Source organism: Paramacrobiotus metropolitanus, unplaced genomic scaffold (assembly GCF_019649055.1).
Source record: "Paramacrobiotus metropolitanus isolate TYO unplaced genomic scaffold, Prichtersi_v1.0 Parri_scaffold0000055, whole genome shotgun sequence".
In the NCBI taxonomy this organism is placed as follows: Eukaryota; Metazoa; Tardigrada; class Eutardigrada; order Parachela; family Macrobiotidae; genus Paramacrobiotus; species Paramacrobiotus metropolitanus.
The window spans coordinates 77,983-93,780 of record NW_026570275.1 but is presented as its reverse complement, the minus strand read 5'-3'; the positions used below and the strand labels follow the sequence as shown (position 1 = coordinate 93,780).

Here is a 15,798-nt window from a genome sequence, read left to right as displayed (position 1 = left end):
TCTTACGATTGTGGCGGGAAGAGAAGATTACAGAACAATAATCCCCTTACTGAACACTTGAGCTTTATCGGTTGCAGCGTGAGCATTATGCGTGACTAGATAGAACTACCTGACATGAAACGCCATGAAAATTTAGGTAGTAATCAGCGTGATTTGCCGACAGCATTGTGGTTTACCTATGTGGAGTTGTTTCACCGCGTTTTGATGTGGCGCCAGTTGCAGCGATGTCAAAGGATTCTGTTTCAATTTTCAATGAATACTATGGAAAAAATTGCGAATATTCATACCGTAGGAAAAGTATTGTGGGCATGGGAGGCTTCGGCTCGGTGTACAAAGCAACGCTCACGCAGCCTAGTGATTTCGATGGCGGCGAAGTCGCAGTAAAACTCGCCAAAATTTCCATGGAAATAGGAATTATAAATGCAGCGGAAAAGTTGAAAAAGAGACGTGAGAGATGGCAGAAATTGATCAAGCTGGAGCATCCCCATTTGATTGCATACCATAAAAATAATTTCTGTTGGTTATGCAACCGGTGGATCTATCGTCGACGTGGAATATTTGATGGACTACTGCAATGGTACAACATTATTCGTCTTCTTACTCAGAAGTTGAAAATTTTTGCAAATTGCTCCACTTTTTTGTAGGTGGTGACCTGGAAATTCTGCTTGGTCGAAAGAAGAAAGACCGCATGGAGGGCACCACGCCCTTTAGCAAAAAAGAAGCCCTGTGTTACGCTGTGCAGATAATCGAGGGCGTTAGCTTCTTACATCGGAACAATATTACGCACGGAGACTTGAAACACCCAAACATTCTGGTCAAGTACACAAAAGAGTGGCATCCGCATTTGCTAATCGGTGATTTGGATGACCTCATCCAAATAGAAAACAGTATTGCGTCTCGCAGTATCACCAATATTTGTGGAAGTATCCGCTATATGTCTCCCGAAATGCTGAGGCACTTTGGTAATGGAAGCCAGCAGTTTTGGGAAGAAGTCAGATATCTGGAGCCTAGGCTGCATCCTTCATGATATAATAAACTGCTGCTTTGCGATCGAAAACAAAGTTCTTGCGAAAGAGGAAGACGTCATAGAGGTAAATGGCAGTTACAATGGTTACGTGTACGCCTGGCATATAATGAGCGGCTACGTTCCTGTAATTGACGAGAAGCTCGCATCGCCTTTGAAAGATATTGCTGTAAAGTGCCTGCGAGTTAACAGCGCCGTCAGAGGAACTGCCGATGAATTATTAAAAAGTTGCAAAATCAAGAAATTGGTCTTGTCCACCGAAACTTTAAGGACAGGTGTAGAATGCTGTATATGCGGAAGCGAGAAAGCCATCGCAATCAAAAAGGATGCTATTAACTGCACAGACACCGTCGACGGATGCGTTAGCTGTGCTTATCCTGAAGCTTATTTACAAGTATCAAGCAAGCTGCAACTTACCAGAACCTAGTCGGTTTTCGAAGTTCAAGGAGACACCATCCAAGATCAGCTTAATGGGGCGGGTTCATCTCACAAACCAAAATTCATCGGAGCAGAGAATTTAGAGAACAGAGTAATGCTCTCGGCATCGGCGACGAATCAGTTTAGAGATTCGATTACAGAGCCCCAAAATAAATCCGAGCTTGCTCTAAATTATGTCCCAAATGAAACGGTTCTAACCGTTTGTCGGACAACGACCTACCAGAGCAAGCCCAATATTGTTGCCACCTTATGCTGCGTTAATGTTTGGCTTTTTATTTGTTTGCTGTTGACGATGGCAGTTTTACTGCCGCAGTTATTGCTGACCAATCACCATCCACCTACATTCGAAGAATCATTCAAGCAGGGCTTTGTCACCTCCAGTTTCTCGCTGAATCATCTCGTTGGGCAACACGAAGAACTTTAGAATGGAGAAAGAATTGGTGAAAGTGTGTCATCAGCTTCCAGTTTCAGCCAAAACGCACACTCGTGCACAACACGCTGCTTGGATCAACAAGCAAAAGATTTTGTAAAGTTGAGCTTGCTCTGTGCTTATAAAGCCATCCCTAGGGGGTTTTCCATCCTCTCGCTTCCATGCGTTTTTATTCTGGACCTGCATTACAGCTGCGCTGGTTGCGAAACCCGTTTATGCTTGTTTGGTTCTTTTGTGTTTTGCGGCAGTATAAACGTCGATATTACCGGCAAGATAGATTTTGCCCTGTAATTTGATTTCTAGTTGTTCCGTCGTAAAGTTTGGCGTCAACTGTTCACAATTTGGAATATTGCATTGTTCATAGACGCATGAAGAAATAAAAAGAAAACTGAGCAAAAACTAATAGTTACTAATCATGGTGACAATTGTACTTCGCTTTTTCTCATATTCCGGTGACTTTGAGTGTATGATTTCATATTCCGGTCACCGGTCACTGGTGCGACCGCACATCTGGCGCGCTACATGAATAGGTGCTGATCGCGCTGTCTCTAGCCACACGTCAAATGTGCAGTTCGGTGGCGTTCGCTGAGCCAGCCCACTCTACCCTCACACTTTTCAGGGGTCCATTAATTTCATTTGTTGAAGTTCATGGACGGAATGGCCCAGTGTTTTGCGTTTCACCCGGTTCAAAGTTTCTGTTAATTGTTTTGTTTTTTATACAAATTTATCGATATTTTACGTTCAGATTTAATGAGAGAAGTCGTTTCTATAAAAATTAATGATTTTTGTGAACTTCGTTTTGTCAGGAAACTTAACTTTCTGGTGACCGAAATATAAAACCATACACTCGAAGTGACCGGAATATGAGAAAAAGCGAAGTACACATAATTCCAGTACCAATCAGCATCACTGTGCTATAAAAGGCACATAAGCTTAAAGAATAATTAAACCGAGTCAAATGTCTAAGAAAAACATGTTATAAAAACCATAAGATTGTAACCACATACCAAAATATGCACAGACTAAAAACATACTATCCGGTTCGTGCTTCTACTCAATAGTTCGCAAGACACAAGCACCATTACCACGCTGAATTTCTATACCAAAACATTGTAACAGAAAATACTACGTATGTACAAATTTCACCAGTCACCCCTCTGATGCATCTGGCCAGCTCATTTTTAAAATCCATGGTGGGAGTGCCGCAGCTTCCCATTGTGTCTAACGCGACGGGTTGGATAATGTAACGGTCAGCCAAGTCAGCATACTTGCCACACTTCCGGTGTTCGGTGTGTATACAAGTACTGTATTTTCACAAGTTTAAGGAACACGAAAATGCCCTAGGTCTGCTTGCAAGCACCCGGGGCCTGCAGTTACGTTCAGTCCTGCTCACTCAGCCCAGAAATTAAATAAAAATAAAATTAATTTTTGAACTTGCTGTTGCTCATTACGGGACACTATTTCACAGTCCGTATTACTCTTCTCTTCTGGATATCCATTGATTATCTAACAAGTTATGTTCGGAGAATTATAAAGTCAAATTCGCTTTGCTTGTTGGCCCAAAATTATGATTCTGCTGCAGTGCTGCATTGTGTGCCAGTGACTACCCCTGGCCAGGGGGGGGGGAACCAGGGGGAACAGCATTCCTCCGTGTTTATGCAGATTCGTTTAGGTTTTCTCTATGCTGCATCATTTGTTTTGGTTTTCTAATTGCTTGATTTCCTAATTTTAGCGAGGTAAGACCGTAACAATCAGACTGTGCGAATCTGTATGTGGGTAGGCGCCGTTTCAAGTCGCAAAGCGCTTGTGCAAAGCCGAGATGACGGAGTTACTCTTGGTTTTCAGAGTGCGTTCAGGATTTGGTAATGTTTTTGACTGGACATCCGAAAAAGAAGGGAAAATATGTTTCACTAGATGTGTAAGTTTTTTCGAAAACTGCTCAGATTATTCACCAAAAGTCAAAGTTCCCTGCAATTGCAATCAGCATTGTCAGTGAACCAGTTTGAACGTAACTGCAGGCCCCGGGTGCTTGCAAGCAGACCTAGGGCATTTTCGTGTTCCTTAAACTTGTGAAAATACAGTATGTACCGGCTTGTGTTATGTACCGGTGTGTTATGCAGTACATGCGTGTATCTACAAAAGGTACGGTACATAGTGTGCACCTTGTACATTAAAGCGTAAGCTTGTCACTTTACAAAATGCACGATAATTCGTGGATTTCCGCTTTCACCACTGAATCTTTTCAAGTTGCGCTGCCTAGTAGCACGGCCACGAACTGAGTACGTAATAGTAATACCAGGGCATACCTAATACTAATAACGCATACCTAATAATTATTAATTTTAGTACCGTAAGGCGTAACTGTAATGCGAGAGCAATACGAGTACTTGCACCGTTCAGTGATGTTTGTTGATCCCATGAACACACGTACAGCAGCCTTCGCTTTCTTTATCGTGCATTTGTGGTTGAAGAAGAAGATTAGGGTACACCGCATTGCTAGAACGCATGCGGTTTATCGGTTGCAGTGTTTGCTTTAGGAGAGACATGATAATAATTCATGGTATCTTTCATTTAAACGTGGTGAATATTATACATTTGTAAGAGGTATTCATATCTGACCGCTTCAAATTGCAGTGTGTGTGAACTAATTACAAACAGTTGGACAGTGCTTGAGTACTACGCAAACTGCACCAATGTCGGAAGATCCTATTTCATTTTTTGGGAGAAACTGCGAATATTCATACTGCAGCAAAAGCATTTTGGGCGTGGGCGGCTTTGGTTCGGTATACAAAGCAACGATCACACAGCATGGTCATTTCGATGTGGGCGAATTGGCAGTTAAAGTTTGTAAATTTTCCATGGCGGAAAACTGGCAAAAGTGGCGTGACCGATGGAATACACTGGTCAGGTTGAAGCATCCCCATTTAATTAGATATCATAAAATCTCTGTTAATGAACCATCCAAAGCACCTGTCGTCGAATATTTAATGGATTATTGCAGTGGTAAATACATCTATATTTACCCACTAGAGTAGGAAGTTAGGCAGATATTACAAGCTGTAATTTTTATTTTCCTATTTCTTGCAGGTGGTGACCTGGAAATGCATCTGAGTGAGAAGAAGACGGAAGTCAAAAAGAACTGTTCCTCATCCTTTGACGAAACGACAGCCATGTGTTATGCTGTGCAGATCATTAAGGGCGTCAGGTTTTTACATAAGAACAGCATTATGCACGGAGACCTGAAACCCGCGAACGTTTTGGTCAAATACAGAAGCGATATACTTCCGCATTTGCTGATCGGTGACCTTGATGGCCTCATCCAAATGGAAAATAGTATTGCATCCCGTAGTATCGACAATCTCTGTGGAACTCTCCGGTACATGTCACCCGAACTGCTTAAGCGATTGGTTTATGCGGAAGTCTGCAGCCTTGGGAGGAAGTCAGATATCTGGAGCCTCGGCTGTGTCATTCACGACCTAGTCAACTGCTGCTTTGCAATAGAAAACAAAGTCCTTGTAAAAGAGCCGGACTCCGTTGAGGTGAACAGCCGTCTTACCAGCTACACATACGCAGCGAAGATCATTGAGGGCTACGTTCCGCTAATTAGGGCAACCGCGTCCCCTTTGAGAGACATTGCAATAAAGTGCTTGCAAGTTAACAGCGCAGCTCGAGAATCTGCTGCTGGATTACTGAAAATTAGTAAGAGCCAACGCTTGGACATTTGCAACGAATGCCGCGTTTGTGGAAGACAAACCGCATCGGAAAAACATGGCACAGACACAGTGGGTGGATCCACATGTTACACAGCTTCCAAACCGAAGGCATTGAGCCAATTCCAAAAACCCGGAAGGGAAGTGGAAAATTCACAGGTTACAGCAGTGCCGGTGGCATCAGCAAGTAACGCCGCAGTCCATCTGGTTTCAGGATCTATAAATAAATCAAAACTGAACCCAGACCATACCCGGAACGAAACGGTACAAATGGTCTGCCAGGTAACGGTTCGTGGAGGGATGTTCAATATGCATGCTACACTATGCTGCCTTAACGTATGGCTCTCCATTTTTCTCCTATTAATGATGGGCTTTTTTCTGCCTCAATTACTGCTGACCAGTCAACAGTTTTTTGGAGAATCCAAAGAATCCTTTAAGCAGCACTTTCCCATCTCTAGTTTACCACTGGATTTTCGGAGTCAATATAGAAATTCAGCCAATTTAATTGTTCCATACGAGCTGTTGAGTAATAAGAAAAATATCGCACCAGCCGATCGCATTCCGCTGATCCAAGAAGTCATACAGGAAGAAAATAAAGAACCCCGGCGACGAGGCAAACGCAAACGCTGCGAAAATGAACTGGGAAACTTAACGGAATGCACAAAATTTGTCATATGGAAGATAAGGAAAATGTGCGCGCAGCTGGCGAAACCGATTAAAGATCGTGATACAAAGGTCGCTTTCATAAACTCATTAAAACTGAAAATCCGGCAGACAAGTTTAATTGCATTGGTGGGTCCAATTGGAAGTGGAAGAAACACGTTTTTGCGGTTGTTTCTCAAGCGTATGGAGCTCGGAAAATCTATAGAACATGGTTCCGTAGAAATTATGAAGCCAGGTGACTTCCTTGACACCATAGAATTTCGAAGCTGGACAATTGAAGAAATACTGAAGGTTCTTGTTCTGATGATCTACAACGGAATTCCTAAAGATTTAATTGTGTTCACTACGAATGGTGTAATCGATTTGCCGGTGGTGTTATTGCAGCTGCTGGGAATTAGGAGCCCGTTGATTGTTATCATGTCCAGCAATGCCACGAAGCTGTGCGACGCGGTGTGCAGTCGACCAAAGTTAGGCTTCGTGCAGCTGGCGCATGGCGTGTGTATGGCACACCAAGTTGAAGATTCTTGTTTGACCAGTGGCCATCAGTTTGTCTACAACTGGGCGGCGTATAAGAAGATCAAAAACTTCCGTTTAGGATTGCCGGTGACTCATCACGATGATATCAAACTGATAACTAAAATGCGAAGAGATGCCGGTATCCGTCCCTTCCAGTACATAATGGAGAGACTTCGTGCGACTCTCGCAATTGGAGCAGCGAATGACAGCATCGTGGCTGCAGCCCTTTTTCGTTATGTTTATATTTATGAAAAGAAGTACCAGAGAGATAGTTTGCAGTTCATGTTGCATGGTACTCTTGACGATTTTGACTAAACATCCAGTTCCCGCAACGATGCTGCCGACTGCTGATGCCGGAAACATGGAGATTGTATAATATTAAGGAGGCTAGGTTGCTTCTGATGGCCTTTTGGCTTCCTTCCACTCTGCTTCCGTACCTTATTTTTTTTATTTCGTTTGCACAAAGTGTTTTATGGCGCATCATAAGACGAGAGATAAAGTGCTGTTTATAACGACTCCTACATGTTCCCCCAAACTGAAGTTTAAGCATAGAGAGAAATAAACAGAGAGAGAAATACGCCGCTTCGCTTTGCTCCGCTCTGTATGAGCAAAGCGAAGCGGCTTTCGGTGTCAGTTCTATTTAGCCACAGATGGGCAAAAATGACTTGCATGAATCACAATTCAGGTGGAAAAATTTCACAATTCAAGAATGCAGATTGTTCTTGTGGTTGTACATTGCTTTTTGGATCAAAGTATCAAACCAAGCTTGCATGTGGATTGGAGGGACTGTTGCCGTAGAAAGGCATTCGGGTTTAAGCAAATATGCCTCTGTGAAAAGCCATTTACTGTAGCGGCTCAGTCAGATTCCACCATACAGTTTGAATACCTCTAAGGAAAAACAGTACCTGCAACATGTTCACCGCTCGTGCATTCAAACGCTGGGCGTACACACGCTACCCCTGTGTTTTTTTCCCGTATCAACTCTGTGGTACAACTTGGTCGAGCCGCTACAGCAACCATCCTTGCTAGTGGCTGCTGAATTGAACTGATCCCAGCATGGTATCGCTGCATGTGGTGTTCTGCAAATGAACATGGAAACTACAATTTAATGCAATGCAAAGTAAAAGAAAAGAAGGGCATGGCAGTGGAAAACTGACCTACAATATCCAGACTGTACCGGCTGGTCTGCCTCGTCGCTTTACACAGCAGACACACCAACTGCCGTTTCACTTGCTCATTTGTCAGCGGCTCCTCGGCCTCTTCGGCTCCTTTGTCAAACATTGCACGCAGAAACTGCAGATTTTTGCCGTAGCAGTACCGGCTCTGCTTCAGATGGTTCCTAAACTCTCCTGCGGAAATCGTTGCAGACTGCTGCGTCGGCACACTTTCCAGGCAGAAGACACAGTTGAATTCGTAACCACAATAACGTGTCACGTGGCCAATCAGTGAAAGCGCCGGATACGGATTGCATGGCAGAGCTGACGGTGGAACTGGAACCGGATGTGCGGCCACGGTCTGGATAACAGAGACTGGTGTCTGACGTGTAGAATTCGGTGTCAGCGCTAGGATTCGGTGCCTTTTTACGTATTCGACGTCGTTGAGTGATGTAGAAACAGCTGGATTTGCGTAGATGTTGCTATCTTGGTAATTGTCAATAAAAACGCGGTAATTCGCTCCGGTATCGCTAAAGCTTCCTAATCGGAGTATTTCCTGTTCATTTTGACAAAGAATGGATGGATTTGCTGAATTTGGCTTGCTCACCCTCCACACAATTTCCCCACTGATGTGCTCCACAGAATGATACGGAGATGTTTGTACCTGCACGGACGGCTGAGGGACCCGGTAGGGCTCCCACGAAGGACAATGGTCACGAGGATGCAGCTGCGAATACTTGTCACCGGAAAATATGAAACACTTCCGCCGGATTGGTGCAGCATGATCGAATCCCTTTGCACAAAGTGATTCTGCAATACAAAATCTTTCTGTGAACTTTAACTGTTTGAAAGGCTCAAAGTCTAGACCCACTCTCAGCATACATGTAGAATTACTTTTTAAACATAATTACGAAAATTAACTTTGTTAACCCATAGCATTTATTAAAAGGATGTGGCGAATTTTGCACTCCAAACTACTACTTGGAACAGGCTCATAATGTAGCAAGGCAAAAGTAACCACACTGACGCACTCCACGCCGCCTAATAAGACCGCACTATATGCTGCACAGCATGTCAGCATAAACGACAGTACCACAAGTTACGAAAGGTCAATTTCTACAACTTTTGCTCGAGCTATAAAAAACCGCGGAAATTAGATTACTGATTAAGATACTCTCTTTGTGAAGGGCAACGCTAAGAAGATGTATATTTACCAACCGAAAGCTAATTCCTTTATTAGTTTAGCGAAGAAAGTGCGGTTGTTTACAGAGGAAAGAAAAAAGGTCATTCTGTGCGAAATGTGCTGGCATTCTTTATGTATCGAAACAGGGTTTCGGAGTTTGGATAGTACCTCGCAATGTTTGAGGCGGTTATTTTTTTGTGAAGTCTTATGCTCTCATACTCGAATCGGTATACTGCATATACTGTACTTCAGTACCTGATATACCGATACGTAAGGGTATCGGTATATCCTAACGATAATTATATGGTGTACTTGATCTGCGTTTCCTTGTAGCAGAAAATTTTCCGCTTTCTTCACTTCCGTCTGGGTTTCCGGAATTTGATATTTTATAGACGGATGCCCCATGGCAGTTGCTTTGCCACATCTTTCACCGTTCCATCGCAAGGTGCAGTCACAATCTGTAGGAAATAATGGCTGCGGCACGAGATCCATCTCACTAATATTTTACCCGAGCGGACGCAACGTAATCGTCACAGTCCCGAACCCATAGTTGTTTTAAGAATCCAAAGCCGGATTAATGCGCTGCATTTACCGGGGCAACACAACCCTCTTGACGTCAACTGAAGCAATCGAACAGTCTTTGACTAATCGAGATCAGTCGAGCCAGCCAGAAATTAATCGAGATTAATTGCACGAGCACTTTCAACGTTGACACAATGCTTGAAGGAGACACTAACGATTTTCAAATTATTCTGGAAACAGTGCAGCAAGCACAGCCCCCGCTCGGTTTCTGCTGAATATCATTCCCACAGGAAAATATTCGGCGGCCTGCGGGCACACTGTGATAAGTAAACATGAATGGGTCCATTCGTACAAGCAGGGGTTATGTAGGTAAACATACGAAATCTGACACTGTCAGAACAAGTATGCATAGCAGTCTGACCCGTACCAACTGCATCTGTTTGTGTTTGTGTGTTTTATTTATTCAGTCGATAGTTATTACAGAGCACGACGCTCACGTCGTGGCAGACACAAAACTTTTGTGTTCTAGACAGTCGTTGCGGCATGAATCAGTTGCGTTATAATGCAAGCTATATATACTACTGTAGGCTAAATGTTTTACGAATGTGATTACGTACATACCTTTTGTAGGATACACCGGGAAGTGACATTCTGTCACTTATACGGACATGGAGACTGCCGACAACGAGATCTCTAACAGACAAGCTGAATCAGCGCTAACAGCCAGCCAGCTGCTCTTCTGATTCAGAAAAGATACGAGTACATAAGGCCAGAATGCTATCGAGGACATGAAAGACCTCAGTGTCCCATTTGTCTTTCTGGGCGTCGTAAACGTAGGTATCATAAGAATTATCTTTCGTCGACGCACCGCTCCACATGTAAATGCGGTTGTTCAGTGCGAATGCACAGAGGTACTCTTTTGCTTTAGGTAATGCGCATATCTTCTGAATAGTTTGTTTGCTCAGGTCAACGCACTGACTGGAGTCGGTTGACCAAAAAAACCAAAACGACGAAGTGCCGCTGAGCATATAAACCTTGTCAACAACCGCCGCTTGGAAGTCTGTTTCGGTTAAGGAGTCTCGTTGGTCATTGGGCCACTCATCCCATTCATCGGTGACAGTGTCAAAGTACTTCATCAACGTCACGGGTGGTCGTGACGCGAACATGGGACCAGTGTTCATTGATCGATATCCAAGATATACTACGCGCAGACCGCACCGAAGTGCACTGTCGATATGGGTGAATCTACAAAAATGAAAAATCTTGGGAAGGAAAATAACCATCTTTTCGTACTCTCTCCTTACCCGGGTGTCCGATGAGCACGAGAAGTCAAAGTTAGTCCATCAGATTATGCGGTAATTCCTTTAGAAAGATATCCTTCTTTAAACGTTTGACTTCTGCCATCCATAAAATAAATTTTATTGTTGAGCCCCACGGGGTATTGGATTTGCACTGGAACATCCGGCAAAATCGGACGCTATGACTGCTTGGCAAGATTCCACGATATGGTTTCCAGTACGGAAGCGCCAACATCCCAAATCTGGCAGATCACCTCATTGTCAACAACGGTAAAAAACCGTGCAAAACGCTACTGGCACAGGTCTTGCGGTAGCTGAATGCAGCGCACAGTTCGGTTTATTGGGTCAATCAACTGCGCAGATATTCTGGAAGGTTTGCGTACATCATCTTCCAGATCGCACAGCACATGAACCATTTCTTGTCCCGCCGGAACTTGCTATACAGTCCATAATTTTTCGTTCAAGAGAGAGCGCATTTCTGTGCAGAAACCCTTCGCTTGGTGGTGATACAAAGGCACCCGCGAATGCAATCGGCAAATTCAAATGGGATTGACTCAGGCACATACGGTGGATGTCCTTTGTTCATAATCAGCGAAATATTATACTGTGCATCATCAGAGACCGCAACCGGCGCAACGACACGTGTGCCATTTCGACTAGCGTCAACTAATGCAGCTCAAGAAAAAGGTCGACCTTTTTCTTGAGTTGCTGCAATCCGTTGGGCAATTTTTCAGTATAACACACCCTAAACTCCAGATATCGGTTTTGCGGCCCGGACTTTCCTGTCCTATTTTTTCTCCCGGGTGAGTCGCAAATTTTTTCAGCATTTCTGGCGACATGTAGCGCGCTGTGCCGCGTATATGAGTGATGTCGCCTGTAGTGTCCTGATGCATCTCCAGGCGATCATCTAGATCGCCAATCAGCAAGCGCTTCCTGTCCTCATCCAGCTTCTCCACGAGAATATTTGCTGGCTTTATATCAGCATGACTTATGCCGTTTTCATAGAGAAACCTTGTTCCTTCGGCGATATCTAACGAATAGCGGAGAGCCGTCGAAAGGTAAATCAGCAACGCTGCCACCTTTAGTCGTTGCAGCATGGAAGCCAAATCGCCTACAAATCACAACAGTTTAAGAGCAAAGCAATGCCTACAACATTTACGAAGCCAGACAAACCAAAAATAATTACGGGATTTTGAAACCCACGAATAACAGGAAAGTGAATGAATATATTCTGAAAACCAAAGGGTTTTCGGTATCGTGATAAACTCCTTTTCCAGTCTTACTTTCAAAATCATTAGTGCTACTTTCGCCCCAAGGGCGGTCCTTGTAATGGTGATTTCGTGGTACACCACTAAAAAACGGATTTTTTAGCTGTATCAATTGGTGCAAACGCTGGCGAAATCATTCGTAACGTTGCGGATTTTCCAAGCTTCTTGCTCCGCCTTCAGAAAAATAACTAATACAGCCGCTGTTTCGTTCCCTTCGTAGTCGCCTGCCAGAGTGATAGTGGCTCGGTAAACGCTGCCGAAGGAACTCGATCCGGTAATATTATTGGAATCGAGCGGAGAGTATTCGCAGTTACTGGCAAAATTTTCGGTCTTTACTGTCATTAGACGTTCGGACTCCATTATATCATTAAGCAAGAGTGTTGCTGTGAAGTCAGCTTCGTAATTACAGAAGTTTTGTAAGGCCTGCACTGATCCGTTAATAGCTACCGGTTAAATTCCCTTTTTTTTGGAATGGATTAACGATTTAAAGCTTAGTCCTGGTTCAGCGGACATTTCTTTCGGTATGAACACTACTAGTCCAAGTAAGTTATTAGGCTAAATGGGTAAGGCATCCGCCGAGCGCATTTTGTTATAATCAGGCAGAAAGCTGTTTCACTTCAGAAAAGGTGTGCTCTTCGTGTTTGCACAGCTATCGTACTGGTGTGTAATCCAGAACCAACGGTTTTAAGATAACAACACCAAATTAGATTATGTTAATAACATTGTAGTATGTGCTCCCGTTAAATGGCTGACAATGCCAGAAAAGTTTGAACCAGCAAAGACAATACATACCCGTATCAACTTTCAAAACTATGGCCATTCGCCCGTTTTATATAGGTCATTTCTTCGTTTCGCACCTTTCGAGTCAATTACAGTCAACAAATTATAAACAAGCCCCTGTTTTTGTTGATGGCACAGAATTGCACAACTGGGCACAACCAACCGTGTTGCGTGACCTTTGTAAGAGCAAGGACCCATCGCAATATGTACTGTATTACCGGCTTCCCCCATACTGTCATGCAGTGCCGCTTTACTGCAGGAAGAATTTTGATCACTAAATACAATTACAGTTGTTCGATTTCCATACAGATTTAAATTTCCATAACAATTCGAATCAAATTTCGGGGTAGCATACCTCTAGATTTTGGACAAAATCACTAGCACAGATATTTATCAAGACTCAGTCAAGAACCGCGTTTTAAATCGCACCTGTATGTCCTCGGGGCCAGACGTTTTGGCTTTGTGGTGGGGCAGGTCCCTAGCTAGAGAGTTTTGTCATAGTACGTACTCTATAGAGTACGTAGTATAGAGTACGTTTTGACATATTACGTACGTACTATGTCAAAACTGTTTTAAGGTGAACCGTGGCCCCTGGTGGCCGAGGGTTGCCAGCCGCCTATGGCAAGAATACCGGTAGGGCTGTTATATTCAGTCCGGATAGATAGTTGTTCTATAAGAAGGGAAGGACGTAAAACAATTAAACAGCAAAATTAAACATAAAATATCAATATCAATATACTGTAATAAAATATCAAAAAAAAACTTGCGATTGCTGCTCACTTGCGATTGCTGCTTTGAGCTGGCTGGTCAAGTTTGCTTGTAAATGTCCATCTATCAAGCGGAAGTGTAATTCAACTGGTGCTTTCCTTGTGAAAGCTGCCGTATTCCATCACCAAACTACGGAACCTTTATTTTGTCACCAACAACAACATCGGACTATCATGTATCATATCAATCCAACGTCAAATCCTCAAATCCGGCAAGAAGAACGACTGAAGCAGTATGTGCATAACGTGGTATATGGTACTGTAAATGTTGACTTGAATACTATAATTTCTTCTAATACTTCTCGCATGAAAATTCTCCCTCCTAAGTGGTATAGATTACATCAGTCCGCACCGGTACGTTTTCATTCTTTCCTTGGTGATTTCTGCAGCCAACTTACTTCGGCTTGTGATCTTAGTATAAGGGCTCCACACGAGTGTCTTGAATTATTGAATTATCTTGAATTATTCTTATTATTTTTAACTGTATCCTTGAATATCTCGAAGAAAATAGAAAATTCGGAATAGTAAATTAGTATGTACTATGCATGTACATTTGTGCGAGTAAGTTTTGAACAATGTTTCCGTTCAAAAATGTCCAGCGACCAAAAACGTCGTACACGTTTACGTAATTGTAAGCACATGTACAAGGGTTCTTGCGCGGTATCTTGGCGGCAAACGGAATTACCCTGTTGATCAGGAGAAACACCATAGGAGACCGAAAAGTGAAAATCTCGACTATAATTATATTGATAGGCTTTTCTTCACTGTACTCGTATTATGAGTATTTCCTCAAATTAATGGTGCAGTAGCCAGTCGGCAATTGTTGTGGACCCAGAAAAGCTGCGATAACGACCTGTTGTACTAACAATTTTAAATTTTATAATATCTCTGCTGACAACTGACTGACCCCAGACAACTTTATCCACTTTTTGTATAATTTATTGTTTGCCGGATATGCGCATGTTGTAACTACGCGCAAAAATGAAAATTATGACCTTTAGCAAATGTTAAAACTCTCCTGTCTTTGATATTGTCAACTTTTGTCGTTTCTTTTGTCTCGACTGTCAAGTGCCCTGAGGGGACCATGCCCCGATGCATAAGACCATAAATTTATTTCAAATTAAAAACAAACTGTTACGTTTCGTAGCGCTTTCCTTACTTACTTAATCAAAGAGCTGCACACCTATTTTAAGACAGTCACAAATAAAGCGGAAAACCGGTAATTAACATAACGTCCTTTCAGCTTACAGAAACAATTAACGTCACAACAAAGTACACTCAATCAGCACAGTACGCTTTCCTTTGCGGTACCAGACAGCAGACATCATATTATTATTTCTGTACAAGTGCAGGGTTACTCTACAGTACTGCATCATAGTGTCCCTACCGACAAATTTACACACTGTACCGCTTGAATAGGCTTCCTCTTCTCACAGTACTTCAGTTACTTGTAGGCTTGAGAGAATGTCCAAGTTAGGACATTAGTGGTTCACTGGTTCTGAACCTACAGAACCACTGTAGAACCACCAGCTAACCTGTTAGCGCTTACTTGTGCCACACAACCACTCAAACCTCGTGAACCAGGTGAACCTATAGAACCACATAGAACCACCAGTGAACCAGCAGTGAACCACGTTCACAGTCACTTGCAGACAGACTGCCACATTGCCACTCTACCCCGTGAACCAGGTGAACCTAAAGAACCAGGTTCACTGGTGGTTCACTGGTTTCTATGGGGTTCTATAGGTTCACCTGGTTCACGGGGTAGAGTGGTAGTGTGACAGAGTGTCGGCAAGTGACTGTGTACGTGGTTCACTGGTGGTTCTATGTGGTTCTATAGGTTCACCTGGTTCACGGGGTAGAGTGGCAGTGTGACAGTGTGTCTGCAAGTGACTGTGTACGTGGTTCACTTCTGGTTCACTGGTGGTTCTATGTGGTTCTATAGGTTCACCTGGTTCACGGGGTAGTGGCAAAGTGACAGTGTGTCGGCAAGTGACTATGTTAGTGGTTTACTGCTGGTACACTGGTGGTTCTATGTGGTTCTA

The 15,798-nt window shown here is 43.3% G+C and overlaps 3 protein-coding genes across 3 annotated transcripts in view; 2 read left to right on the top strand and 1 right to left on the bottom strand.

The window, feature by feature from the left end:
* The first annotated feature begins 308 nt into the window (after positions 1 to 308).
* Positions 309 to 1,027, top strand: LOC129592747 (uncharacterized). The gene is made up of 2 exons (XM_055488861.1): positions 309 to 447; positions 645 to 1,027. The coding sequence occupies exons 1-2, from the start codon at positions 309 to 311 to the stop codon at positions 1,025 to 1,027; spliced, it is 522 nt and encodes a 173-aa protein (XP_055344836.1).
* A 3,465-nt stretch (positions 1,028 to 4,492) lies between these two features.
* LOC129592741 (uncharacterized) lies at positions 4,493 to 7,254 on the top strand. Its single transcript, XM_055488853.1, has 2 exons — positions 4,493 to 4,895; positions 4,980 to 7,254. Exons 1-2 carry the CDS (start codon positions 4,586 to 4,588, stop codon positions 7,094 to 7,096), a joined length of 2,427 nt encoding a protein of 808 aa, XP_055344828.1. The 5' UTR covers positions 4,493 to 4,585; the 3' UTR covers positions 7,097 to 7,254.
* Positions 7,255 to 7,806: 552 nt separating this feature from the next.
* LOC129592727 (uncharacterized) overlaps positions 7,807 to 15,798 on the bottom strand; it is a 44,297-nt gene continuing 36,305 nt past the window's right edge. The window contains exons 9-14 of the mRNA XM_055488830.1: positions 11,683 to 12,049; positions 10,404 to 10,885; positions 8,917 to 8,976; positions 8,600 to 8,745; positions 7,943 to 8,296; positions 7,807 to 7,860 (exon numbers count right to left, since the gene is read on the bottom strand). Of these exons, the coding sequence (XP_055344805.1) occupies positions 7,807 to 7,860; positions 7,943 to 8,296; positions 8,600 to 8,745; positions 8,917 to 8,976; positions 10,404 to 10,885; positions 11,683 to 12,049 (1,463 nt within the window). The remainder of the gene's footprint in view (positions 7,861 to 7,942; positions 8,297 to 8,599; positions 8,746 to 8,916; positions 8,977 to 10,403; positions 10,886 to 11,682; positions 12,050 to 15,798) is intronic.